Here is a 24,491-nt window from a genome sequence, read left to right as displayed (position 1 = left end):
GTTCCACTTATCTTTTACTTTGAAAAGTAGCCCTGCATGGTAATTGAAGATTTGAAGTTCCTTGCATGGTTGCTCAATTACTCTAGTTTAAACTGAAGTCAAACTTACTTAATCGTCATTATTAGGATTGTGTCCCATTTTCATCATACCTCTGAAGTTTAACTGAGGTCTTCTGTGTTTGAAAACTGGACATTCATACAAATGGTCTGGCTTTGACAGGAGAGCTACTTCCTTTAAAACAAATATCACATGGACAGCCTGGAAAAGGACAGACTGCCAGGGACTTTCCTTGGTGTTTTGCCCAGGTAGGAGGTGTAACAATTACAGCTTAACAGTACGCCAGGACAAAGGTGAACTACACAGCAACGTTCTACCAGGTGCAAAAAGCCACTCAACATACTATCTTTGTTTTCATTTTCTTTCTCTTTATTGTTGAGGAAAGGACAAAGTACATTCTGATGAACCAACTCCGATTACACTTTAGGAGTAAGCAACATGTTTGTATGAGATAGCCCTCCTGTTTTGGAACACTTTCATTTCTCTCGGTGACATGTTTATACAGATTGGAGAAGTCCTCTGCAGTCCTGAGGAAACAGACATTCCAGATAAGCATCAGATGATGCCCTCCTGTGCTAACTTTGTAAGGCTGCAAACACCAGGAATCAGGATCAGAGAAAATATGCTGCTAAAAATGTGCTATAGCACTATTCCTTTCCAAATCCAACTGGAAGAAACACAGTTACTATATTCCTTAGGCTGTAAGGAAGCAGAACCCTGAAGAAAGGTTTTCACTGATGGCTAGAAAGAAGTGAACTTCTAAAAACACTTATAAATTCTCAGTAGTAGAGGCTAGATTCTTACTTAAGCACATCACTTCCAAAATGACTTGCTAGGTCTCTGAAGGAGTCCTCGACAGAAATAAAAGAACAAAGTTGGGAGACCTTTAGAAAATCGCAGTTTTGAAACGAATCAAGTCAGACACAGAGTTAGTAACACGATTGTCCACCAGTGACATTCTAAGACTCACCATCCTCAAATACACACATTTTTAATGTAACAAGAAGGAAGAACATTTCTTCTTTGTTTCAAAGGAGAAAGGATCACGATCCCGTAATATATAGAAATTCTATTAAAAAAATCAGCAGAAATTAAAATAAAAAAAAATTGCATGACTTTTATTAGAACACTTTTTTCCTGAGCAAGATTTACAACACAACATGCAGATCCATTTAATAACTTACTTCACTATACATTCTGCACTTGTGACAGTTGTGCAACAAAGGTAGCAATTAAGTTTCCAGCTTTTAGTCATTTCAAAGTGACAGCACATTCCGTAAACAAACAGAGCTTTACTGTTAGTAGTGTCAGTGTTCAGTTTGCAATGCCTATGAAGTGATTTCAGCTGCACATTTAAAGCTGTTTAGACCTCAAACACAACTTCTACATTAGAAGTTTGAGAAGTGTTTATTACATTTTTTTTTCTACAATCTTAGACCTGAGAGTAAAACTTAGCAACGGGCTCTTTTCTGATGGATAAATTGACTAAAAACGCAAAATGAAAGGATAATGTCAGTAAAACAAAAATAATTTCAGCACAAGTAACTTATGTCACTGTATGCCTGACAAGTTCTTTGGATGAAGTGCTGACCTCACATTGCAGGAATCCAACATACCTGTAAAGCACAAAAAAGAGGCTACAGGACTACATTACATTGTGTAAGGGCTACACAATATAATCATCCAGTAACACAGCTGATTTTTATTCATAAAAAATGGTATGCAGTAGGGGCCAAGTTCCACCTGTTTCAGAAGATTTAAATATTTAATTGTAAATTTTTATTTTTCAGGAAATATAAAGGAATTCCAGACATGTGGAAAAAAAAAAAAAAGGCATTCCCTTTAAGAACTGAGTATTGGACATTTCAGGAAGTTTTGGGTCTGAGTCATTAACTCTTATGCATGAAGAAGATGCCAAAAAGCTATTTTGAAAACAGAAACCTCTTCACGAAGGACTGCTATGAACAGTTTAAGCAACAAGAAACAGCAGCTTCTCAAATCACAAGTGTATCTCCTTTACGAGGAATATAGAGTTATGAGGTTACACTAAAACATGAAACAAATCTATTCCTGCCTCTGTCCAAAAAGATAAATACACATCATGCAGTGCAGATGTATCACTGATTTCGATATAACACACCAAATGTGCCAGAACCGTCAAAAAAAATAGGTCCGGTTAACTTGACATTGCACCTCTCTTCATGTTACTGAGAAAGAAAGGTTGAGGCACACAAACAGATGAGCTTTTGGACCTCCCTGTTTTATTCTTTTCAAGTAAAACAAAGTTGAACATGTGCTAACTATGAACTAAAAAGATTGGCACTATTATTGACTTAAATTCACTTAGTAAAAAGTGAATCATACTAGTTCATAACTGTGCTGCTCTCTGAATTAAGGATTAGTAAATACATTAATGGCAAAGTAAAAAGAATTACTTTTATCTTTTAGTTTGGCTATGAGCTTGGTGTTCTTTGGAAAGGTCTAATACTTTAATCTGAACCTTATTCTAACTGACAATAGACAACGCAGAAGCAATTTAGACACAAAGACAACTGCTGCTGAATGATACAGGTTTCCTGCTTTGTGTTTTGAAAGAGCTCAATTATGCTGGATCACTGAATACTTAACCGCAGGATGGCCAACAATCTGTGATAGAGTATCCTGGTTGGCATTTACATGCATGAAGCAGCTTAAATAATGACCCAGTTCCCATGTGCAGAGTGCTGCTATTTATGCTGCTATTAGCCAACAGTTCGCCCACATGAACACTGTGTAGTATATTTAAAAACAAACAAAAAACACAAACCCACAAACAAACAAAAAATCCCCACATCTTTAAATGCTGCAAATGGAGCCAGTAGTGTATAAAAGGGAGATAAAGGAAGGCATATTTCAGAATTGTACCATATACATAAGAACAAATACATTTAAAAACTCCTTGAAACTCTGGAAAAGCTCCTATCCCCTGACCTCCCTGATTAGAGAGGACATACTCATTGTTTTCTTTACTGACACAGCAGAACAGGGAAAAACAGACACACACTTGAAGGAAATCTGAGGGGAAAGAAGATTAAAAGTGCCTCCCTTTGTCATACACAACACATTCAAATTTACCTACTGAGCCCATATGGCAAAGGAACGTCTGGTAACGTTTATTTTTACGGTTAAAAAAAAAGCACAAAGAAGAGATGGATTCATTATAATCATGCTTTCCTTGCTCTGCTGGTATTCCCTCTGATACAACCCCCTCCTGCTTCAGACAGATTGTAGTGTTACTTGATTCCTACTGATCCATTCTAAATCAGGTCAATGAGTGTCACAAGTTCACACTGAGAGACTTCTTTTAGTGCCATGCAAGGCAGCGATATTACACATTAGCAGTGAAGAGCTTTAAAATGTCATTAGCATATCACGTTCCTGCACGCTAGTGTAGAACGGCCTCCCAAAGATGAAGGAGTGTAGACCCGGTTTAATCTTCTCAGCCAAAGCCATTATTATGTTAAGATCGCCCTCTGCTGTTAAGTCAAGATCAATCTTTAAGCTACGAAGAGACTTAAAAGGCTTTTTTCCTTTTTGCCTGAAAGAAAATAAAAAGGGGGTTTGTAAAAAAGAACAAAGTTTCTCAAAGCCTGCTTTAGATCTGTTCACTTACGTGTCATCCTCTATGTATTTTATTAAAGTTAAGGCTTTTCTGTGAAGGACTAGTAGAAATTGTGCAAGGAATGTACTCCTCAGAGACAAGCCAGGTTTTAGATGAAAGATCTGTTAAAAATGATATGAGAAAATCAGCTAGATACAGAAATTCGAGAATCATTTTAAGAATGTGTAATATAAAAAAACATTGCATACACATGTAACGTGTTCCTAATTATACCAAAACAAGCATATTAGCAGCAGATTTGTAGGCGTACTCAAGATTCATTCTTAGTTTTCTTGCCACTCAGATGCAATGTGTTAAACTTTAAACTTCTACCTTTTTTTTTTTTTAAATTTTATTTTGATAAAGTATTATTTCCCTTCTAAAAATGATCTGAAATGGATCTCAGGTAGCTTATTCAATACTGTAATTGTAGACACTCTTACACAGCAAACAAAAATATGCACTGTTTTTCATATATAAGAAGTAGTTTCAGTACTGTATTATTACAAATGACACTTAAGCATTTTTTTTTAAATAATTTGTTACCAGACAGACATTTTAAACGGTCAGTTCTTGATGCCTTCTCTAGCTATACAGAAAAGAATCACAGCACTTGTATGAAAAAAGAGGTACCACACCAACAAAGCATCTATTCACGTTAAATTACCTGTTACTAAGAGTTCAAAATACTGTTCTCTAGCTCTTGTTCTTTCTGAAAAAGCAATTATTACCTGATCCAGAAAGGCTTTTACTAATGTATCTCGATGCAGGATATCTTGAAAGACATTTCTAAAGAAAAAAAAAGCAAACAAATACATGAGGTAATGACATGAAGAGACAGCTATGTCCAGCAGCTGTGCACATAATACTATTGCTTTTTACGGTTTGGCAGAAATTGAAAGTGCATTCAAAATTTGAGTGAATTATAATCGTGTTACTTAAAGGTAATATATAACTTTTAAGCAGAACTTTCAGGAGAAATGCATTAAACCCTGAAAAGCCACTGTGCCTTGCCAAGTACACTTGGCTCTGGAATATGCTATTTAAAATAGGCAACAAAATTACCATAACACTGTCAGTATCACTGGATTTCAGTAACACTTAATGCAACAAAAACACTCACAGAACTCCTAAATTCTGCAGAACAAATACAACCACCAGAGCTGAAGAAGCTTCTTACGAGAAAAACAAACAAACAAACAAACAAACAAAAAAAAAACAGAACAAAACAAAACTCCAGTACTTTTTGTATTAGAAAGCATGCTTTACACCTTGTTCTTTCATCTCAAATCAAGTAATTTTAAGACGCTTGGAAGGGAAGTACATACAAATCAGGTGTGAAACTCTCATCTGTGTGGATAATAGGATCTTGAGACATTTCTTCATCTGAATTAGCTCTCCAAAATGCTGTCAGCTCGGACCTCATATACCGACGTTGGTTGTAGATGTGTTCATGACATGGGGGCATCTGCTTCACTGTATTGACATCTACATCTATATGTGTTGTGGGATACGGAGCATACATTACTTGACGGAAGGGCAACACAAAGCTTCCTGTTGCATCCTGTTTTAGTCAAAACAAAACAAAACTCTTCTAGTTACTTAGAAAAAAACAAAACCAAATTGGAACAAAACAATAGGAACAAAAATTGGAACAAAACATCATGCCTACATTTCAAATCCCATTTGTGTAGACACATTTTGTTTGAAAGAAATCATAGCTGTAACCAGACAAATGTCCTCAATACTGCATGATTCTGCTAATGTAATGGTGAAAACAGGTATTGAGGTATCCTGTGTACTCCACTGCATCATCTGATTCTTGAATCCATTAACATTTCAATATGATATTTATCTGTGAAGTTTAGACTGCTCATTAGAGCAAGAAGTATTACTTTCCTAATTACCTTCACTAGTTGCTACAGCCCTTTTAATAAACTTGGAAACCATAGGACTGATGGACTGTTCTCTTTTACTGATGACACAGAACCTGAATGCTTTCTTGAATTCTAGCCCCAAGAAGGCAAAATATTATTATTATTGTATTAAGCATAGGAATAATTCTGATCAATACTCAACCCAAGAAATGTCTGGGTCAGAGAAAAGACTGGCTTAGAATTTTAACATGCAAAGAGTCATAAGCCAGCTCTTGCACCAAGAAGAACTCAAGTGAAGATATATTTCTTCAAACATGAATGCTATTATGCATGTGCTTATCATATGTGCACACATCCACGTATACTGAAGAATGCTCTTAAACACAGAATAGAATTTTACTAAGTGTACTTACTTTGAGTAAGCCTTGAACAAAAAGCCCTGACTCATATTTGAAAGAAGACTCATTTCTACAGAGTCTGGAACATTTCCGCTCTGATGGTGTAAGAAACAGACACAATGTTCTCACAATCTGCATTAAAAAAGACAGGTTCAAAAAAAAAAAAAAAAAAACAAAACAAGAAAATGTAAGGAATTAAGTGATCTTCAAATGCAATTTCTGACTTCATCCTGCTTACTAGAAAAAACTAAAATTGCATAACATCAGAGAATAGTGACATGCTTAAATAATTAAGATGTAAGCCATGCAAGTCCAATTTCTTGTCAAATGAAAAGGAAAGCCTAAATTTTTGGCAACATTTTTTGCCAACTATGTAGAACAAAAAAACTTTTGCCTTTTGATGCCTCTTCATATTACATAAATGTAAGTTGCTGTGATTAATTTCCTAGCCTTTTAAGCCTCTTGTTCCATATTGAAATGTCAGCTATTGTCTCCAATGAGGCACATTTAATGTTATAAATAAGCATCCATGCTTATTTCCTCATTAATTTGCTCAAACTCTCCATTAAAAGCAACAAAGGTACTTTATTATTTTAAGCTTCTATGCTACAACTGCTGCAGGCAATCATGTCCAAATGCAAATATATATTCTTGTCTCGTAGTCAAACATACATTACTGACTAATGTTTTTGCCTGCAGTAGTGGTTTTTATTTATTTATTTATTTATTTATTTAACTTTAAGTAAAGCTAAGGTATACTATAAAAAAAGGAATTACTTCAAAACATAGCACCACAACACAATGGCCACACTACTGATAAGAGCCTATGCAATTTTAAGTAAATTTGTCCAGAATAGATCTTGAGACTCACATTCTTCTAGACTGCTTTTTTAAGTACTCAACTTATCAATACATTGTTACACACACTCATAACCATTTAGACACCTAAGCCTTTTTATTAATTATAATGCTTAGTAGTGTATTGCACGTAACTTAGTAATGTGCAAATTCTACATCACTAAAACTATGTGTATTAACTATGGTTAACTGACTTCCTCTGAGGACTGAGATTTTTCTTTTCTCAGGTTCCCTTGTTGCTCATAGTTGTTTTAACTGAGCATCAGCATTTATCACTTATTTGATCAGAGGTGCTTAAACACTACTGCCAAAAACACACAAAACAATGTATTCTTTCTCCAGATTCCTGTAAAGTGTCCTGAAGAGCATATTTCAAAACACAGGTTTGCTGAAGATGCCTTACATTTTCTGAATCTTTTTACAAGAAGGTATGTTTCACTGCAGCAGAGAACCCTGCATACTGTAAAATATACATTATACAATTGTATATATTATATAATTAATACAGGCTAACCGTTAATTTTATTTGACACTGAAGCTATCGGTAAACACATATATCAAAAAAGCATCAACTTCAAGAATTATTTTTTTCAAGGCAAGGCTTCAGTCTTACTAAATGAACTAGAACACAATGCCTATTACAACACTATTAAAAGGAAAGTCAGACAGAAAAGCCCAACATGAATAAAAGATTTCCAATCAAAAAATGAAGTTACCTAAATATACTGCTTCACCACATGTACTGCAGTAGAAGCTTTGTCCTGGTCTTGGAATGGGGAACTATTGTTACTGCATTGCACAGAGGCCCCAGTGTAAATTGAAAACTTATCGTGCTAAGGAACTACAAAGAACCTTACCCTCACAGCAGTACTGGTATACTCATTAAGTGCAGTGGTGCCTAATACCTAAAAAGCTGTAGGATTGCACATTTTTATAAAATCCTTCTTTTCACTCCCAGTTGCAGGGATATTCTGAATCAATGAGGCTTATTAAAGGACTCAACTGTGAACATAGAGAGGCAATTGATTTAGTGAAATACATTTTCTCTCTAAGAAAATAACACTTTCTTCAATGATTTGTCTCTGAATATCCTAACTGAAAACTAACAAGCACTTTTATTAGAAGGGATGGAATAACAGCCTAATTAAATGCCAGTCAAAGGCAAACCTTTCTGAACAAAATGCCAATACATTGCAGAGTGCTATAAAGAAATACTTTAAGATATATTTCAATGGGAAGTAAATACAAGTGTATCTCTTCCAAGAATTGCTTTCAATTTATCTGAAGCAATCAGTTTGGTATAATCAAAAAAACACATACAAAAAGTACTTGGAGAATTCTGAATAAGGAACATTTCTTCATTTGATTTTTCCTTCACATACTCAGCTTAAAATAAGCATCAAGAAACTCGTCATTTACACAAAAAAAAAAAAAGCAGGGCAGGTTATAATTTTTATCAGTTCAAATACAGTATTTGATAATGGGCAAAAACAAAAAAATAAACAGCATGGCAAAAAATTCTGTCTACCAGAAAATGTAATTACTGTTCTGAAATGACTGATTCCAAAAGTGACCTTGTTTCCTCCACATAGACCATTGGAACATATATACATTCTGCTTTTCTCTATTAAGAGAACAGATAATGCTTTTTTTTTTTTTTTTTTTTTTTTTTTATCATCTAGACCTGAAGGCTCCTAAGTATCATCCCTACTGATAAATTCTGCACGTGCTCCAGCAAGTTTGCTGACACACTGAGTTGTTTTTTTTTTTTTGGTTTGTTACAGTACTCAATTTTAGGTGTTTATATCTGTATTTTGCTTCTCTGGTTCTTCTGGAACCGGTTACAGTTACAGTCAGCTGTAATCTGTTCAGATAGCACATTTTAGCTAGCAAAACTTACTTTAGAAGCTCAGACTCAATTAGGACATATGTGTAACAGTATCAATTACATTAAATTCACTGGTTTTCTTATGGTTTTCAGAATACAACTGGTAAGGCAATTTTCTGGCAGAATTATCAACTGCTAGAACAATCAACAGAATATAACCAGACAATATCCTCTCCTTCTCCAACCTAAAGCATGTTTATATAAAAAACTTTTTTTCAAATAACACACTAACACTGCTTATAATTGGCATTTAAGTTTCATTTATTAAGAACTGTGTTACCTTATTAACTTTTTCTGCACTGCTTCCTACAACTACAGAACAACCACAGGTCTGCAGATGTGAACTAATTGCACTGCAAATAAAAACAAACATAGGTTAATAAATTTAATCAGACTTTTCAAATAAAACCATTATCATCTTTACAATAAGAATTAAGGGCTGGAAGTTATACTACAAGTCTATAGCATAGCCCTCACATACGTGGGTACTGCTGAAATCCAAAGTTCAGCAGTATCTGTATTTGCAGTTTGGTAAATAAAAAGACTGCCAGACAGAACCTCCAAACACCACTTACAGAGCAAATACAAATCATTACTGTATCACTGTATCACAAAATCAATTAAAAAAATATCATCTAAAGCAACAGAAGCATTAATAATGAAGGATCTGAAAGTGTGTTGAAAGATGACCTGTTCTCATTATTTTGACACAACTGCGGATCAGAAGCTAGTTTTGGGAGACCTGGCAGGTAAACTACTAATTTGGCAACTACAAGGGTAAGGGCACTTCATATTCCAGTCCCTTGGAATACAGACAGGCAAGCTGAGAGATGGGTGATCTTGTCTCATGAGCTGCCATCAGCAAAGCCATGATTTAGTTTATCTTAAGTTTGGAGGGTGCAGTAAGTACACCTGGACTAACCATGGTAACTCTTAACCTATCCCTAGCAAACGTCTTCTCAGGTTCCTTTCTTCACCCTCTCCTTGTGCCTCACCTTCTCAAACCCATAGCTGGCCCCCAGTTTCAAAAAGTCAAGATACCACTAGATAGTTTTCTCCAATACCTATTGATATATGGAAGCACAATTATGTTATCTTACTGAAGGATGCCTCGTATGGTGATTGACCAGTTCTAATAAACACTTCTAACTGATAAGGACTGTAACAGCTACACTCAGACTCTGAAGTCCAGGAGATGGGCTTTATACTGGACTCATTACTATTTATCTTACCAATTTTAAGTTGGATTTAAGGTCACTTGAATTCTTCCTTTGGGACAAAATCAGAAGTTTTGTTTCATTTAGAAGTTACTAAGAAACTATGAGTTTATTTTACAAGTTGGTATTGTTAAAATGGCAGTTCATTTTGCTTAATCCAGTTCTTATCCAATGACATAGAAATCCACTCCAACACCACATTCAAGACTCAAAATCTGAACCTAGATGAGCAGACAAGCTTTGCTTCCCTCTAAAAAGCAGACAAGCAGACATTTCAGCCAATCACACAAATCGTGATTCTTTCCTTGTCTGCACAAAATTTCCATGAAGAAGTAGTAGCACAAAGAGAGAACTGATACCCTTTGTTATCCCTGCAGTCTATTACACGCCTCCAAAATTTACAAATGAGAATAGCTCACTAATCAGTAGCTTTAGTTCTTAACAATAACTCATTCCCTAATATGCACTTCATTTTTTTCTTGAAAGATTGAGTTGTAAGTCTGAAAACACAAAGAAATCCTAAATTCTCCAGAAAAGTGAATAAAACATTATTGTGAAGAATTATTAAATGTGATGCTGTTTAAATAGACTACAAACTCTTTAGCACTAAATGCTGTTATATAGGAGATGTTCTGAAACACAACACCGGTTAAAATATGCTTTTCCATATGAAGAGACCAAGTTGCTCCGAAGTGCAACTATTTCCACTTATGCAGCAGAAATGGGGGGGGGGAAATCAAAATGGATAATTTAATAATAGGCACTCCACATGCCATGCCATTAATACTTTTATTCATAATTAATGCATTAGGCATGACTCAGTGTTTTGGTTAATTCATAAAGACGTTAGACTTTGACTTAGAACTTCAGAGGAAAAGTGTCAAGCAAAAATTGTATTTGATAGGAATTCTATTTTCAAGCAAATGACTGACAACACAGTCGAACAGCTGCAGCTACTAGCCCAGAACCATTCTTTTAAGAACAATTTACTGACATTTTTGTCTAAGAAATTCTGGAGAAGTCAAGAAGTCAAACAATTTACCCCCTCCTATGAAAAAAGCTATTATAGCACACGTTGACGCGCACATACAGATACGTGTACACTCACACAAGTTTAATCAATTTTACTACAGCATAAGTCAAAACAGAAATTCATACTTGAGAAGAAATCCTTCATGGCAACTATCCCCAATGTCATCATCATTTAGCACCGTCTCACTTATCTGAAATGCAGATAAACATAAACAAAGGTTAGAAAAAGATCACCTTAGAATGAAGTGATTTTGTTTTTTGATAGGTGGGAACTGTTTGGGATCCATTTAAGGTACATTGTAAGACTGCCAGAAAAGAACAACCTTAAAAAGACCTTGTCACTTACCCAAAGCATTTTGAAAATAAGAAAGTCACTCAATTATTATTATTATTTCTCCCCCACCAGCAGTAACAATAAGATCCCTCCCAGTGTTTTTTCTTAAAGTCTTGTCCAGAATACTTTAACCTAGTCCATGTGAAATCATTCCTACTTTTTTCATGAGAACACTATACTACATTGGAACAGATACCAACATTAAAGCCATCTACCTCCCCATTTGTTTTTCATCAAATAGCCTTTCCACATGGCTCTTCAGAAGCATGTCACCCCAGGCAGTCCATTTTGCTAAGTGCTAACCATAAAAAGCACTGCTAGTACTGTTAGCATTTACCAAACTAAAACTGTTATACCATTCCCTACAGCATTTAGGAGAACTTGATGCGAAACAGCAGAAGCATACAGGAATTTATGACAACTGGTTTTCGTTTTTTTTTTTTTTTTTTTTTTTTTTTTCCTGCCAGAGAGCAGCAAATTAGATTGGTGGTGTCTTTCTCTTATTCAGAACACAAAGGACATAGGGACTTACATCTATTTCTTCTGGAACACTGTGTGATTTCATAGATGAAAGGAGCTCCATTACAGGAATGACTTCTCCTGTCAGCATTGGAATGATGCTCTGGCCCTGTGCAATAAATAAAATGCTTGAAGTGCAGTATAAGAAATTACTAATAACATAAACTTGCAGTATTATCGAATTATAGAATCATATAGGTCGGAAAAGACCTCTAAGATCATCTGCTCCAACCTCTAACATGCAAAAACATCTTTAAAATCAAATTACATGCAAAGCATCTTTAACTTCCTATTGTTTCAAAGGGTGGTTGTGGGTGTCAACTGATACACAGTCTTCTTTGGTTTTGCTGATCATTCATTATGAACTGGAAACATGCATTTCACTTTTCAACATCATGTCTAAAATACGTTTTCAGGGTCCTGTGCTAATTTTCCCAATCAGTTTGATCTGCCCACACAAGACACATTTGGAATGAGATAATCTGATCATATCGTATAACAAACAATTACTATTATACATTTATAGATCCAAAATCTGACATTTTGATGACAGGAAAACGAAATCAGGCTATTATTTATCAACACGTGAAATTATTTATGATTTATCTGATTTCATCTCTTCACAAGAAAACCAAAGCCACAATTTTGTATTTGCAGTTTCAGAAATTGAAGTCTTTTCACAATCTTATGCATTAAGTCTACCATCACATTTCAGCACAACAGACTCTGTACGTCTCTGTAAAACAGCCTAGTGAAAGACCACCCTTGACAGGAGGAGAGCATAAATCTAGGAAGCTACTACCTTTACAGAGCTTCAAGTTCAAGTAAATGAATTCCCTTTTCTGAAAGGTAATATTCTTCATAGATTTCCACTTCTCCCACAAAGTGATGAAATACATTTTCCTTCAATTTGTTCACAGCTTCCATCATCCTATCTTCATAAAGTTTGTCTCCTGTGCATGTCAGGTCACCAGCCAGTCCAAAGTATCTTCCTGGATCCCAAAAATAAGAAGCAGCACCAACTTCTACAGTCATCAGATCCAGTCAAACAGGTTTGTGGTGGTGGGCCATATGCATCAACCAGACGGTCTTACCTGATCCTCCATTCTCTCCGTGCCTTCCAAGACAATCTTCTGGAAATGTTCTTGCCTCTCCTGAGCAAGAGAAGCAGTTAAATACTTGTTTATATATGTATGCACACAACAGTCATATGGAACAATTTCTTCCCTGTTGAGGCATGCTTCTCAGGTTCAAATTTCGATGTTCAAGTCTTTTTTCTTTTACAGAGCTGATATTGGTAGGAAGCGATGTCATTTTAAACAGATCAATGTTCCCTGAGATTAAATCAACACCCCATCAAACCTCTCACATGCTTGGGCAGGAGTGGCAGCAAAACGAGGGTGTGATGGCAATGACAAAAGAACAACATTTTCTTCGTTACAGACCAAGAAAATGCCATATGATCAGACTATGGTGCAGAACTCCACTTTATGCATTTCTATTTCAAATGGGTAAGGTACAGACTGATGGTTCCTGATGCAACCAGAGAAAAAATGAGATCTCTTGAATGAGGAAGATTATGTCTGGGGAGGGTAGGTATTCACCATTTTTTTTTTCCACATCTTGAGACAATGACAAGTCTTTAAATCATTGTTTTGTAAACAAGTACAGGAGACATGAAACCTCAAACTACGCAAAACACTGCACAAAAGACTGTACAAAGTTCTCAAAACAGACTAATCAAAAGCTGAGCCTTAATCACCAGAACAATCGATACAGTATGTAAAAAAAAAATCAAAGATGCAGACAGAAATAATGATAGCTTTTGCTATACACTAAGTAGTTGTTGCCTTCTTAATGGTTGTGACTGAATTGCTTGAAGATGATCAACCTCAAGTGGGAAGAGTCCACATAATGTTTTTTGAGCAGATGAATAGGTAGCAAGCTACAGTGAATTGCCCTAAAACAGCTGTAAAACTCATCTGACCACTTTAAAGAAGCATCAGTGAAAAATAACATTGGAACTTGGCAGATTATTCCTTTGGGGACCTTGAGCTTTGACTTCAGTAAGACATACTCAATAATGAAGATCTTTTGCTTCAAAAGAAGTCAGTCTTCATGAAGACCAGGCTGAACAAATGACATAAGCCACTTCTTTTTAGAAATACAACCACTACAAATTATTAGACAAACACCCAGACCATAAAATTTAGGTAAACATTTGGGGTTTCTAATCTCACATAGCAGACTTGATTGGAGTTGCTTGTCTTTGCCAGTCTCAGCATTGTTCCATGATTCTCCTAGTCCTTGAGTTCAGTTTCTTCTCTCTGAACATAAGTTGTGACAGCTGATAATCACAACACCCATTAGAAATGCCAGAAGAGATGCATAGTTCCTCTCAGATACTATTTCAACCTTTTGTATGCTGTTGTAGCCATAGCTGCTCAACTGCCTCAAACAGCAAACTGTAGTATTTGGGCCTGTTTTTATTCAATACTGTAATTCTACAACTCATACCTAAATTTTAATTTACACTTTTAATGCAGTTTATTATCTTCTAGGTAAGTCTGTAGATATGCAGTTACATGCAGGCACACTTTTCCTCCAAAGAAGAAAAGTAATAATAAAAAAAAAGACAATAAATGTCTCTTTTAGAACCTTGAGTTGTTGTGACTGTTTTAGTTGACCTAGCTACTTCAAGATCACCTGAAAAAAACATAAGAACTTCATGACTAGTTTCAGAGGGAACTACAAGAAAACATTTTGTCATTCTCAAAACCACTTGAGGGCCATTTTTACTGCAGAAACAGATTGATATGGGTCAATGTCAAAAAAAGAGTGAAGACATACAGTATTTAACAATAACAGACAATTCTTATTTGACCATTCACATAAGACATCAGTGGAGAAAACACTAAATGACAGAGAAACAATGTAATCAAGAGTGTGAGGTAGCATTCGCTTGTGTCAAAAGTACTAACATCCAGTGAACAATTTATTTTAGGAATTAGGAACGTACCATTGCTTTCTACTCTATTGAAAATGAAAATTTATGTCCTAACTTTACTCCAAAAAAATAAACACTAGATTATCAAGAGCAAACATGAAAGAAGACACTGCCAACCATCAATGGACACTGTTAAGTGTAACAAAAAGGAAATGACAATGCAAAATTTATGTCAACTTCTTATTTTTGGAATCTTAATTAGAACACTTAAAAAGGAAGTTTAAAATATGTTGACTAGAGGTCTCAGAAGAGGAACAGAAACATGATGGAACAACCATGCATCACCACACACATTACAGCTGACATGCAATGTATTGCTCTAAGACAAGTTGTACTCCGTGAAGGCAACAGAGAGTGTTTTTATTACTAGAATGCTATTGACTTTTAATAAAAATACGTAATAATTTCATTTGCATAAGGAAACACTCATAAGGTACCCAAAATAAAGAGCTGCAACTCTTCAAAAATTTTACTATTTTTTCCATTTTTCAGATTCAAAAGCAGCAATATTTGGACTCAAGTAGCTGTATTTTCTTTGTTCTCCCATCAGTTTAATGCAATTTAACACCTGCCAAACAGTTTGCTGATACCCTTTTTTGATAAATAAAATGTGACTACAATACATATGGTGACAGTATTAATTCCATCAGTTCCTGTTTTGAACCTCAACAGCAAAATAAATAAATAAATAAATAAATAAATAAAATGTGAAGCAGTAAATTTACAATTCTACCTTGGTTAAATACAGTAATTAACACAGTTAAAAGCAATGACTTAAATTCAGAAAGACGAAAAACTTTACAGGACAGCTAATTTAACTAAATAGCCTTGTATACCCTTCTATAATATTCCCAGGGCAAATCATGTGGCTAAAAACCCCAGCCTCAAATCTGGTGACATATGGATAACTTTCTAACTTCAAAATCCTATCCTTGTAGAGAGGTCAGCCTCCTCCAAGTTCCTGTGTCAACATAAAAGGTGTCACAAAATCTTCATTCTTGGTTTTGCTCAAGACAACTATTTTTAGGAATGAACAACAAACCTACCTTATGCATCCATATTCTTCCTTTCCTTATAATATGCGTTAACCTATCCACGCACACTCTGTGAAGAGGTAGGTAAAAGCCAAGTTCACTTTGTGGAAGTATGATTGACAGTCCGTATGTGCTTCTGTCTCCATTCCAGTTTCCATCAAAGATTAAAGAAACAATTATAACCCTTTTTTCTGCCAAGACAAAGAACTTCACATCTATCGCACCGCTTTCTGCATTTCGAAGTATTTCTCCGTTCAGGGTGTGGTTAGCAAGGAAGGTTATTTCACCATCACTGAGAAGCACCTGGTCTGTCTTTGGGGCCCAGATATGCCGCACTCGGGGGCCAAGAATGTTGTCCCAGTAAGCAAAAGTGGCAGCTAATAATGGCGACTCGCCATTCAAAGCGATCTCTGTTTTGGCCACTGCGGGAGATGGCGGTGGACAAAGAGCTGACATGACTGCTTCCTCTCTTGCGTATCACTGAAACGCTTACATGACCTAAATAACAAAGGTTTTGGAGAAAAAAAAAAAAAAAAAAAAAAGTAACTAGAGCACTGCTCATTAATTAGAGCACTACTCATTATGACCACTTTTTGTTGCGTTTCCAAATACGACTTTAAGAGACAGCTCTGACTTTTTACACCCGAGATTCCACTGTAGACTACGTTCACAAAGGAAACCCACGCGCGTGCAGCAACGGAGCACGCGTGACAGATGTGTCAGGCCTCGGGGTGCCCTTTACTCACTGCACAAGTATGACCAGCCTGCACAACACCCAACCTGGCGACTCTGCATGGTAAACACCGCCTTCACCTACGGGTGGCCGGGACCTTCACCTGCGGGTGGCACGCTGGTGGCTGGGACACCAGGCAAGTCCTCGAGCACTGTGCGGTGTGTGTGGATGGAAGACGCCTCGTGTTCCTCAGCCACAACCTCCGGGACGCGTGCCCTGGCAGCTGCCAACAGCCCCGCTGCTTCCCCACCCCAAGGGCTTGGGGGATGATAAATACAGCAGAAAGGGGGCTGGTGAGCGCGCTCGGCCCAGGACAGGCGGCTGCCACAACCCAGGCGCTGCTCCGAGGGCCAGGGCCAGCACCAGGCGCCTCAGGGTGCCAGCCGCGACACCCCCACACCGCGCCCCTCCATGCGCACCTCACGGCGGGCACCGCACCCTCAGGCCCGACAGAACCAGGTTAGCCCCCGCCCCGAGGGCAGCCTGAGCACCGCCCAGGCGCTGGTTTTGCCTTCGGGCAGGACCCACACCCCCAAGACCCGGCTCCTCAGCGCTCCCAAAACCGCTCCGGGGCCGCGACGCGCAACCGCCCCCGCCGCCCGCCTCCCACCCGCCCTGCCTGCCTCGCCTCACCTGCGCGCCCATCGACCGGCCTCCGCCGTGACGCGCATGCGCGCCGCCGGCACCCTCCCCCTCCCCTCCCCCTTGGAGCCGCCCCTGTGCGGCGCGGCGAAATGGCGGCGCCGCGGCGACAAGATGGCGGTGGGAGGAGCTGCGCAGTGCCCGCCCCGCAGGCGCGGGGCGGGCGGCGGGTTGAGGCAGTTGTCACGCTGCCCGGTGGTTTGGCACTGTCACCGGCTGCAAAATAAACAATCAAATAAACAAACAAACCCGCGTCTGGTGTAGAAAACAAGGGGAGAAGGTGTTGCTTGTGAAGGAAGCCTCGGGTGTACGTGGCTGGGGAAGCAGGTTTGTGCTAGCTGCAGCGTTTCACGAAGGGGCTTTTAAGATAGGAAGTTTATGACAGGTTAGAGACCAAATAATCTGTATGCAAGGCAGTGAAAGTGCGCTGTTTCAGGCTTCATTTAGTTTTACAGATCCACAGCAAGTACTTTTACCTTGTTTCCAAACTAAACCACCACACAAAACCTCTGATTAAACAAGAGCACAGAGAAACAGCAGAAATAAAATCTTTTAGGAAATTGCTGATACTTGCTGCAGTCAAAAAACAGGTATCAACATCGATGGAATTTCACCACTTGCTTGTTGCCTAAATGTAAACCATACAATCACAGAATCGTTTAGGTTCAAAAGGACCTTTGAGACTGATAGAGAGAAAACTTGACGACCAATGTTACCAAGTGGCTATTCTTTATTACAGCACTGAGTGTGGGGTGGATCACTCTGCCTAACACACACACCAAAGGTTACTGCCAGGGTGCTTATAATAATGACATCTATACACATTCATCATACTTCCCTGTAAGTCTATTGCATTTTCATGAGGTATCTGAAAAAGCATTGACACAGGTTCCCACCCCTATTCTCATGAGCGCTAGAGTTCTTGGGTGGCTACCCGACATACTCTGGTGGTCTTTTGCTGAAGGCCACAAGTCTTCCTTGCTGCTAAACTTCTGACCCTTCGTTTCTTTTACAGACTTCAGCAGCCCAGCCAGTTCTTGCTGGTTCTATTATCTGTGAAGTCTTTCCTTCCCTTACCTTTTAGGGTTGTCCCATCCTCGTACTCCCTGCCTCAGCCCTGTCCTTGTGGTTGATGCACAACATGCTCCCTGTGTTAGCTAAAACCTGCAAAATCAACATGCTTTCCACTGTTCCCTGTCTTGAGATCATGAAGTCCACCAAGTCCCATCACTATAACATCCCTTAGTGCCATGTCCACATGTCTTTTAAGTGCCTCCAGGGATGGAGACTGCCATTTCCTAGGGCAGCCCATTTAAGTGCTAGAAACCCATGCAGCTTAAAAATACTTACATTTCAACAGTGAAGATAAAACCTCTTGTAGGCCATAGACTCTATGGTATGAAAGATGCATTGGTAAGTAATTCAGGTAAGTAATGATGTAGGAAAAGCGGGCTTCAGGGATGAGGAGCAGGGTTTATCTTTATTTTGTCACTGAAATGTCATGGAGCCTTGCATTAGGCACTTGATTTTACCACATTGATTTCCCATTAGGAACTGCTTTAAGAATTCTAGGTGTGAAAGCAAATCACCATATTATATGCAAAGAAGCACTAGCATGAAGTACAAATCTTTTCTTTTGAAATAATAGCTGAGTCTCTGTAATTGCCTGAATGTTGTTACTGGCAGTGTGAAATTTCTGTCTGTTTTAGTAATATTGACCTTTTTTTTTTTTTTTTTTCCTTCCTTCAGTTTTTAGTATTTTCTTCAGACAGAGAGAATCACAATCCCATTGCATACAATCTGAAGAGACTAATAATAAGTCTGCAGGTGCATTATGTGGACACATCAGAGAAGTGACAGGCTGCATTGTAAGCAGGATTTTTTTCCCCAGACATCTGGTTATGAAGCCTAATGCTGCATGCCTGCAGATACATTAATTAGACTGTGGAATGCAGAAGACGAAAATGAGCTCAGGTTCTGAGCTCAAGCAAAAACACATTTCAATTTTATGTTTTTAGTAGGGCATCCTGAATCATCATTTTGACTGATGCCTTGTTTTAAAATAAGGGAGCACATAGGCAAAAAAAGGAAAGGGATGAAAAAAGCAATGGAATTCAGTTGCTCAGCCTGGTTGAGAAGGACAATTGAAACATGGGCATGGAAGGAACACAAGATATTACCTAGCTATCCTGCTATGCTGAAACCATGCATGCATTCAGGCTAGTGCAGGTTTGCACTGCTGTAAAAAACTTGGTCTAGAAGAAAGCTAATTGCACAGTAATAAAAACAGTGTTTTCCAGACAGATCACATTGCTGCAAAATTGATATACAAAGTAGAGCAAATCAGGATGATTGGCTGGGATTGAAAAAAGCAGGAACACCTGGTGGTTGTGCAGAAATCAGTGGCAAGATTACACACTATGCACATATAAACTATATAAAGCTAGATTTAAGACGAGACGAGAAGAGAAGAGAAGAGAAGAGAAGGGAAGGGAAGGGAAGGGAAGGGAAGGGAAGGGAAGGGAAGGGAAGGGAAGGGAAGGGAAGGGAAGGGAAGGGAAGGGAAGGGAAGGGAAGGGAAGGGAAGGGAAGGGAAGGGAAGGGAAGGGAAGGGAAGGGAAGGGAAGGGAAGGGAAGGGAAGGGAAGGGAAGGAAGGGAAGGGAAGGGAAGGGAAGGGAAGGGAAGGGAAGGGAAGGGAAGGGAAGGGAAGGGAAGGGAAGGGAAGGGAAGGGAAGGGAAGGGAAGGGAAGGGAAGGGAAGGGAAGGGAAGGGAAGGGAAGGGAAGGGAAGGGAAGGGAAGAGAAAGAAAAGAAAAGAAAAGAAAAGAAAAGAAAAGAAAAGAAAAGAAAAGAAAAGAAAAGAAAAGAAAAGAAAAGAAAAGAAAAGAAAAGAAAAGAAAAGAAAAGAAAAGAAAACGACAACTCTTGCACTTTTGCACTCCTCAAGCCCCAACTATTCATTTCTTCCAGCAGAGGGAAGTTGGGACTTTCCATAGTATCTTTGGTGGTTTAAGGCTGTAGTTTCACATCCATGTTTAAAACAGTAAAGTACACTTCACACACGATTAGGTTTATGGAGTCTCTTTCCTTACGAGTTTTAACTCGTTCTTAGGCACGAGCTCTCATAAGTGCTAGAGCCCATGCAACGTTAAGCTTGCGAAAATTGGAAAATTCTGTGCCTGGAAGGATGCACTGAAGTTTTACATGAGCAATTCAACTTCATACTGGTAGGATAGAAAGACTGGATTTACGCAGTAAAGAAAATTAACTCTTGCTTGGCAGTTGGGGTCACATTACAGTTTCTCTTGAGCTGCCAGAAATTTAAGAGATGAAAAAGCAAATTCACGATCTTTACTATAGATGCCTAGCACTGATTAGAAATCATTAAAATTAAAAATTCAAAAGGTGATACAATTTTATTTGTGATGCAGTAGTGATCATGTGGGCTTTGAGTTTTTTTTATTGATTCTAGAGTAGTTTTCAAAACAGCAAGACAGTTTCTGCCACAATAAGCACCCATGTGGTTTTATCATTTGACTTGTCAAACTAGTAGGAATATAGAGGCCACAACATATTGCTATAGCATCAGTTGGAAATAAGTTACAAAACTAAAGGAGAATCCAGCACTGGGATAATATACAGCTCAGCTGTTTTAGTCTACAGCCACTGAATGAGGTTGTGCTCTCAATAAGAAAATAAATGATGTTAAAGCAAGCGTACAATAATGAATCAATGTTGTTTAGCTGGATTGCGGAGATAGACATGTCACTTTCATTAAGTAACAGATAACATCCTGTGATTTGTGTATCTCTCTGACAGGCTGTGTAAAACTGAGATCCTTGTATCAGTGAGAGCTTGGTTTGAACAAGCTGTGATGCCCTGTCATCTACAGATGTCCAGTCATCTGTTGCATTTGGCATGGAAAATACAGTGTTTGCAAACATTACAAGGCACCCTAGGAGAAGAGCACTGGCCCTGACTGAACTCCTGACTGGGAGTAAGTAAATAAGTTGGTGTTTGAATTTATTTCAGTGTAGACTATTGCACAAAGCTTTTGCTAGAAGTAGCACAGGATTCTTTCTTTTTATGTTTAATTTGAAAGGCAGTTCCCCAGTCAGAACTGTGATCAGGTCTTTGGTGAATTATGTGTAGAGCATGTGCTGGGGTGTAGTTGTATCTACATCATGTGTAACAGATGCCATGGGTACACATCAAACTTTAAACATTTAAAAATTATCTACTTTCCATGATTCATGTTACTATGCTAGGTGTATTTGACTTTCCTAGACTCAAAGACATTGTTCGGGCACAGTTACAGAGCTGACTTAGTAAAATCTAAATTTGCACAGACACTGAAAACAGCTGGTCTGGTTTGGTCTCATCTCTTTTTCCAGTCAAGGGTAAATGTTCCCACTGTCCTCTTTGTGCTTGTATTAACACCTGTGTGATGATGAAACCTAGTTGTATACCAGATCAGGCTCATCTCTCTGAAAATCCATTTCTTTTCTTTTGAATTGCCATGCAAGCAAACCTAAGTTTAAGAATGATGTACAAAAGCAAGTATATATCATTATCTCATATTAAGGTTTAGAATGATAAAGTAGGTCATAACCCAACACATTTTAAGAAAGAAGATGTATACTTAGGGAAATAGTCAAGTCTGAAGAATGCCAAAACCTGGCTTTAACAGGAAGTTTGCTTCAAGACATTGTGAAGACAAAGACAGGAGAAACTACAGCAACCACTTCTTCCTCAGTTTCACTTCTTCTGTTGAGTTTTACTTCTCTTCTTGGTGGAGATGGACATGTACTAATGAAAATCTGTGGCAACATGCTGTTTTTAAAAGTTGTAGTTTTTCCATGGCCATGCTTGCTGCTGGCAATCTTAAAGGATCTTTAAGCAAAGCAAATCTTGTTCTTTCCTCCAAGGCTTATGAAAATAGCTTAGCACTACTCTCTTAGGACAGGCAGGTTTGGGGAATATTTTAAAATCTTTGGTACGAATGCATTAGCTTTTATCCACTAAAGAGAAGTAGACTGCAAAATAGACTTCACAGCTGTCATGAATGGTTTTCTTGAAATTTGGATAGCAAAACGGACCAGGACTGCCAACGCTGAGAAAGACTTTCTGACGACAAATTGCATTTCCTTCATGATAAGGAATGGCTGAACAGACTTAGTCCAGAAGTCTGATGTTTGATGGACACTCCTGAACATCAGACAAGCTGTACTGTTCATGCAATAGTAATATTCGTGAGAAAAATGATATCGGGAAGCTAATGAGGGCAATTTAAAATTCGTTTGCTTATTTGTAAGAATCTGAAGATTTTCATATTAAAACTGAAAATATTTGAATTTGTTCAAGTTTTGAATTTAAAACATCACATATATATTTTTCTGCACCTTACCCAGCTATTTGCTTGGATAGACAGCATTTTTATAAGCCCTGACATACAAACTTTTGAGATTTATGATATTCCTGTACTTCAAGGATTTCTTCCACTTGTAACAGAAAATTAAAGTACAGAGTTTTTTTAGAATGTATTTTCCACTCCATTATTTCCTGTCTCATTTTCTCGTGAAAAATGCTCACCGATTTTAAAGGCATCTGCCCTGCTAATGTGGGAAGTGTTTCTGTACCATTCTGCATACGGGGAGTGCTTACTAGTCTTGAAGAAAATACATAACTTTAACAATTATCATGTGCTCTCAAGATACATTAATGTACACTCTTAAATGGGATGGCAACATTCAATTTCAAATTTGACTTTGGAATCTTGCTGTGGAGAGACTCGCTGTGGAGTTATCAGAAACTGGTCTTCTTCCAAAGATGGGTAAAAAGTTCTCTCAAGTTGTATCTAAGGTCAGTGCTCACAGTTTTGGTGCACGCTTTCCCAGGTAAAAGGTGGGATGATTCCAATGTCAGAATTTGTATCAAGAGATGGCAGCAGGGGCATTCTGATGCTCTTGGTCTACAGTAATGTCTTCAGAGGAAATTGCTCCATAAGCAAAAGCAGTTTCTGTAGGACTTTATGTAAACTGAAGGCCTTTGTGGGGACGTGCAAGTTTCCTCAGAAGTTATATTCCTCATAAATCTTCCTGATGAGTTCTCTACATATACAGTTTTATGTAGTCAGTTAGAACCAATGGCCATCAAACATCTGCTTATTCATGTGTTTCCAGTAAGAAACCGTTTGCTTTTCACATGTTATCTTGGCTGTACCTATATATTCTCAGCACCACAACATATTTAAGTATTCAAGTATTTAGAGGGGACATACGAGAAGGCTGAAGAGTGACTATTTATCAGGAAGTGTAGTGATAGAACAAGGGATAATGAATTTAAATTAAGAGGGTGTAGGTTTAGATTAGATTTAAGTAAGAAATTCTTCACTCAGAAGGTGGTGAAGCACTGGCACAGGTTGCCCAGAGAAGCTGTGGATGCCCCATCCCTGCAAGTGTTAAGGCCAGGCTGGATGGAGCTTTGGGCAACCTGGTTTGGTGGGAGGTGACCCTACCCATGGCAGGGGGGTTGGAATTGGATGGTCTTTGAGTTCCCTTCCAACCCAAACCATTCTGTGATTCAGTGGTTCTATGGATATACAAAGCCAGCGTGATACCTTTGATAGCATGATAGGTGCATCACAGAAGATGACTGCAGCCATGAATTAATGAACCCTAGGCAGCAGCTTCACTCAAAACTCAGAAAATAAGGCTGGAGGCAAGAGGCAGGATCTGCTATCTGCTATATCACAACTGCTACTGACATATTTCTGCCCAAGCTGATCCACCATGAAAATGTGGTTTAGGTTCCTTGTTCATCATTGTAAAAAATTACAATGAGAAACTACAGGGGGTTGGAGGGCTTGGGAATGTGACAGAAGGCAGATGTCTGCACAAAAAGTTGTGAAAACCTACTGACACAGATAGGTCTTGTCCTCACTACAAAAGTGATTATGTTGCAGGTTTGAATGCAGTATTTCACTGCTCTTTTAAGTGTAGGTTGCTGGATTTTTATTATTTATTTATTTATTTATTTATTTTTGGAAAGCATCTGCAGCTCTAAAGCTGTATAAATGTTCACATCTCCATCATCAAATCAGGATCTAAGTGATCTAAGTTTTCGTGATTTACTAGTAATATGAAATTAAATGGCAATCAATGAAGTATGCATTCAGTATCAATATCAGCAATATATAAACCACTACTGAAGTCTAGCAAAACATTAGTATACACTTACAGATTTTTTTGTGTGT

The 24,491-nt window shown here is 38.0% G+C and overlaps 1 protein-coding gene across 5 annotated transcripts; it reads right to left on the bottom strand.

Annotated features, from left to right (window-relative positions):
* Positions 1 to 414: 414 nt before the first annotated feature.
* On the bottom strand, positions 415 to 17,263 carry C9orf72 (C9orf72-SMCR8 complex subunit). 5 transcript variants are annotated; one of them, XM_082784029.1, is made up of 11 exons: positions 17,228 to 17,263; positions 15,874 to 16,359; positions 12,915 to 12,974; positions 11,834 to 11,929; positions 11,094 to 11,158; positions 8,999 to 9,071; positions 5,988 to 6,104; positions 5,026 to 5,261; positions 4,429 to 4,486; positions 3,710 to 3,819; positions 415 to 3,634 (listed from the first exon to the last, which is right to left on the bottom strand). In XM_082784029.1, the coding sequence occupies exons 2-11, from the start codon at positions 16,315 to 16,317 to the stop codon at positions 3,448 to 3,450; spliced, it is 1,446 nt and encodes a 481-aa protein (XP_082640155.1). In that variant the 5' UTR covers positions 16,318 to 16,359; positions 17,228 to 17,263; the 3' UTR covers positions 415 to 3,447. The 5 variants fall into 5 exon arrangements, with proteins under 5 accessions (XP_082640155.1, XP_082640157.1, XP_082640156.1 ...); XM_082784031.1 differs by lacking the exon at positions 17,228 to 17,263 and adding an exon at positions 17,014 to 17,029; XM_082784030.1 differs by lacking the exon at positions 17,228 to 17,263 and adding an exon at positions 16,698 to 16,713.
* Between the last annotated feature and the right edge of the window lie 7,228 nt (positions 17,264 to 24,491).

The sequence above is a fragment of the Aythya marila genome (assembly GCF_965140915.1).
Source record: "Aythya marila genome assembly, chromosome: Z".
Lineage (NCBI taxonomy): Eukaryota > Metazoa > Chordata > Aves > Anseriformes > Anatidae > Aythya > Aythya marila.
The sequence above is the reverse complement of the archived record's forward strand: the minus strand, read 5'-3'. Positions and strand labels throughout refer to the sequence as shown.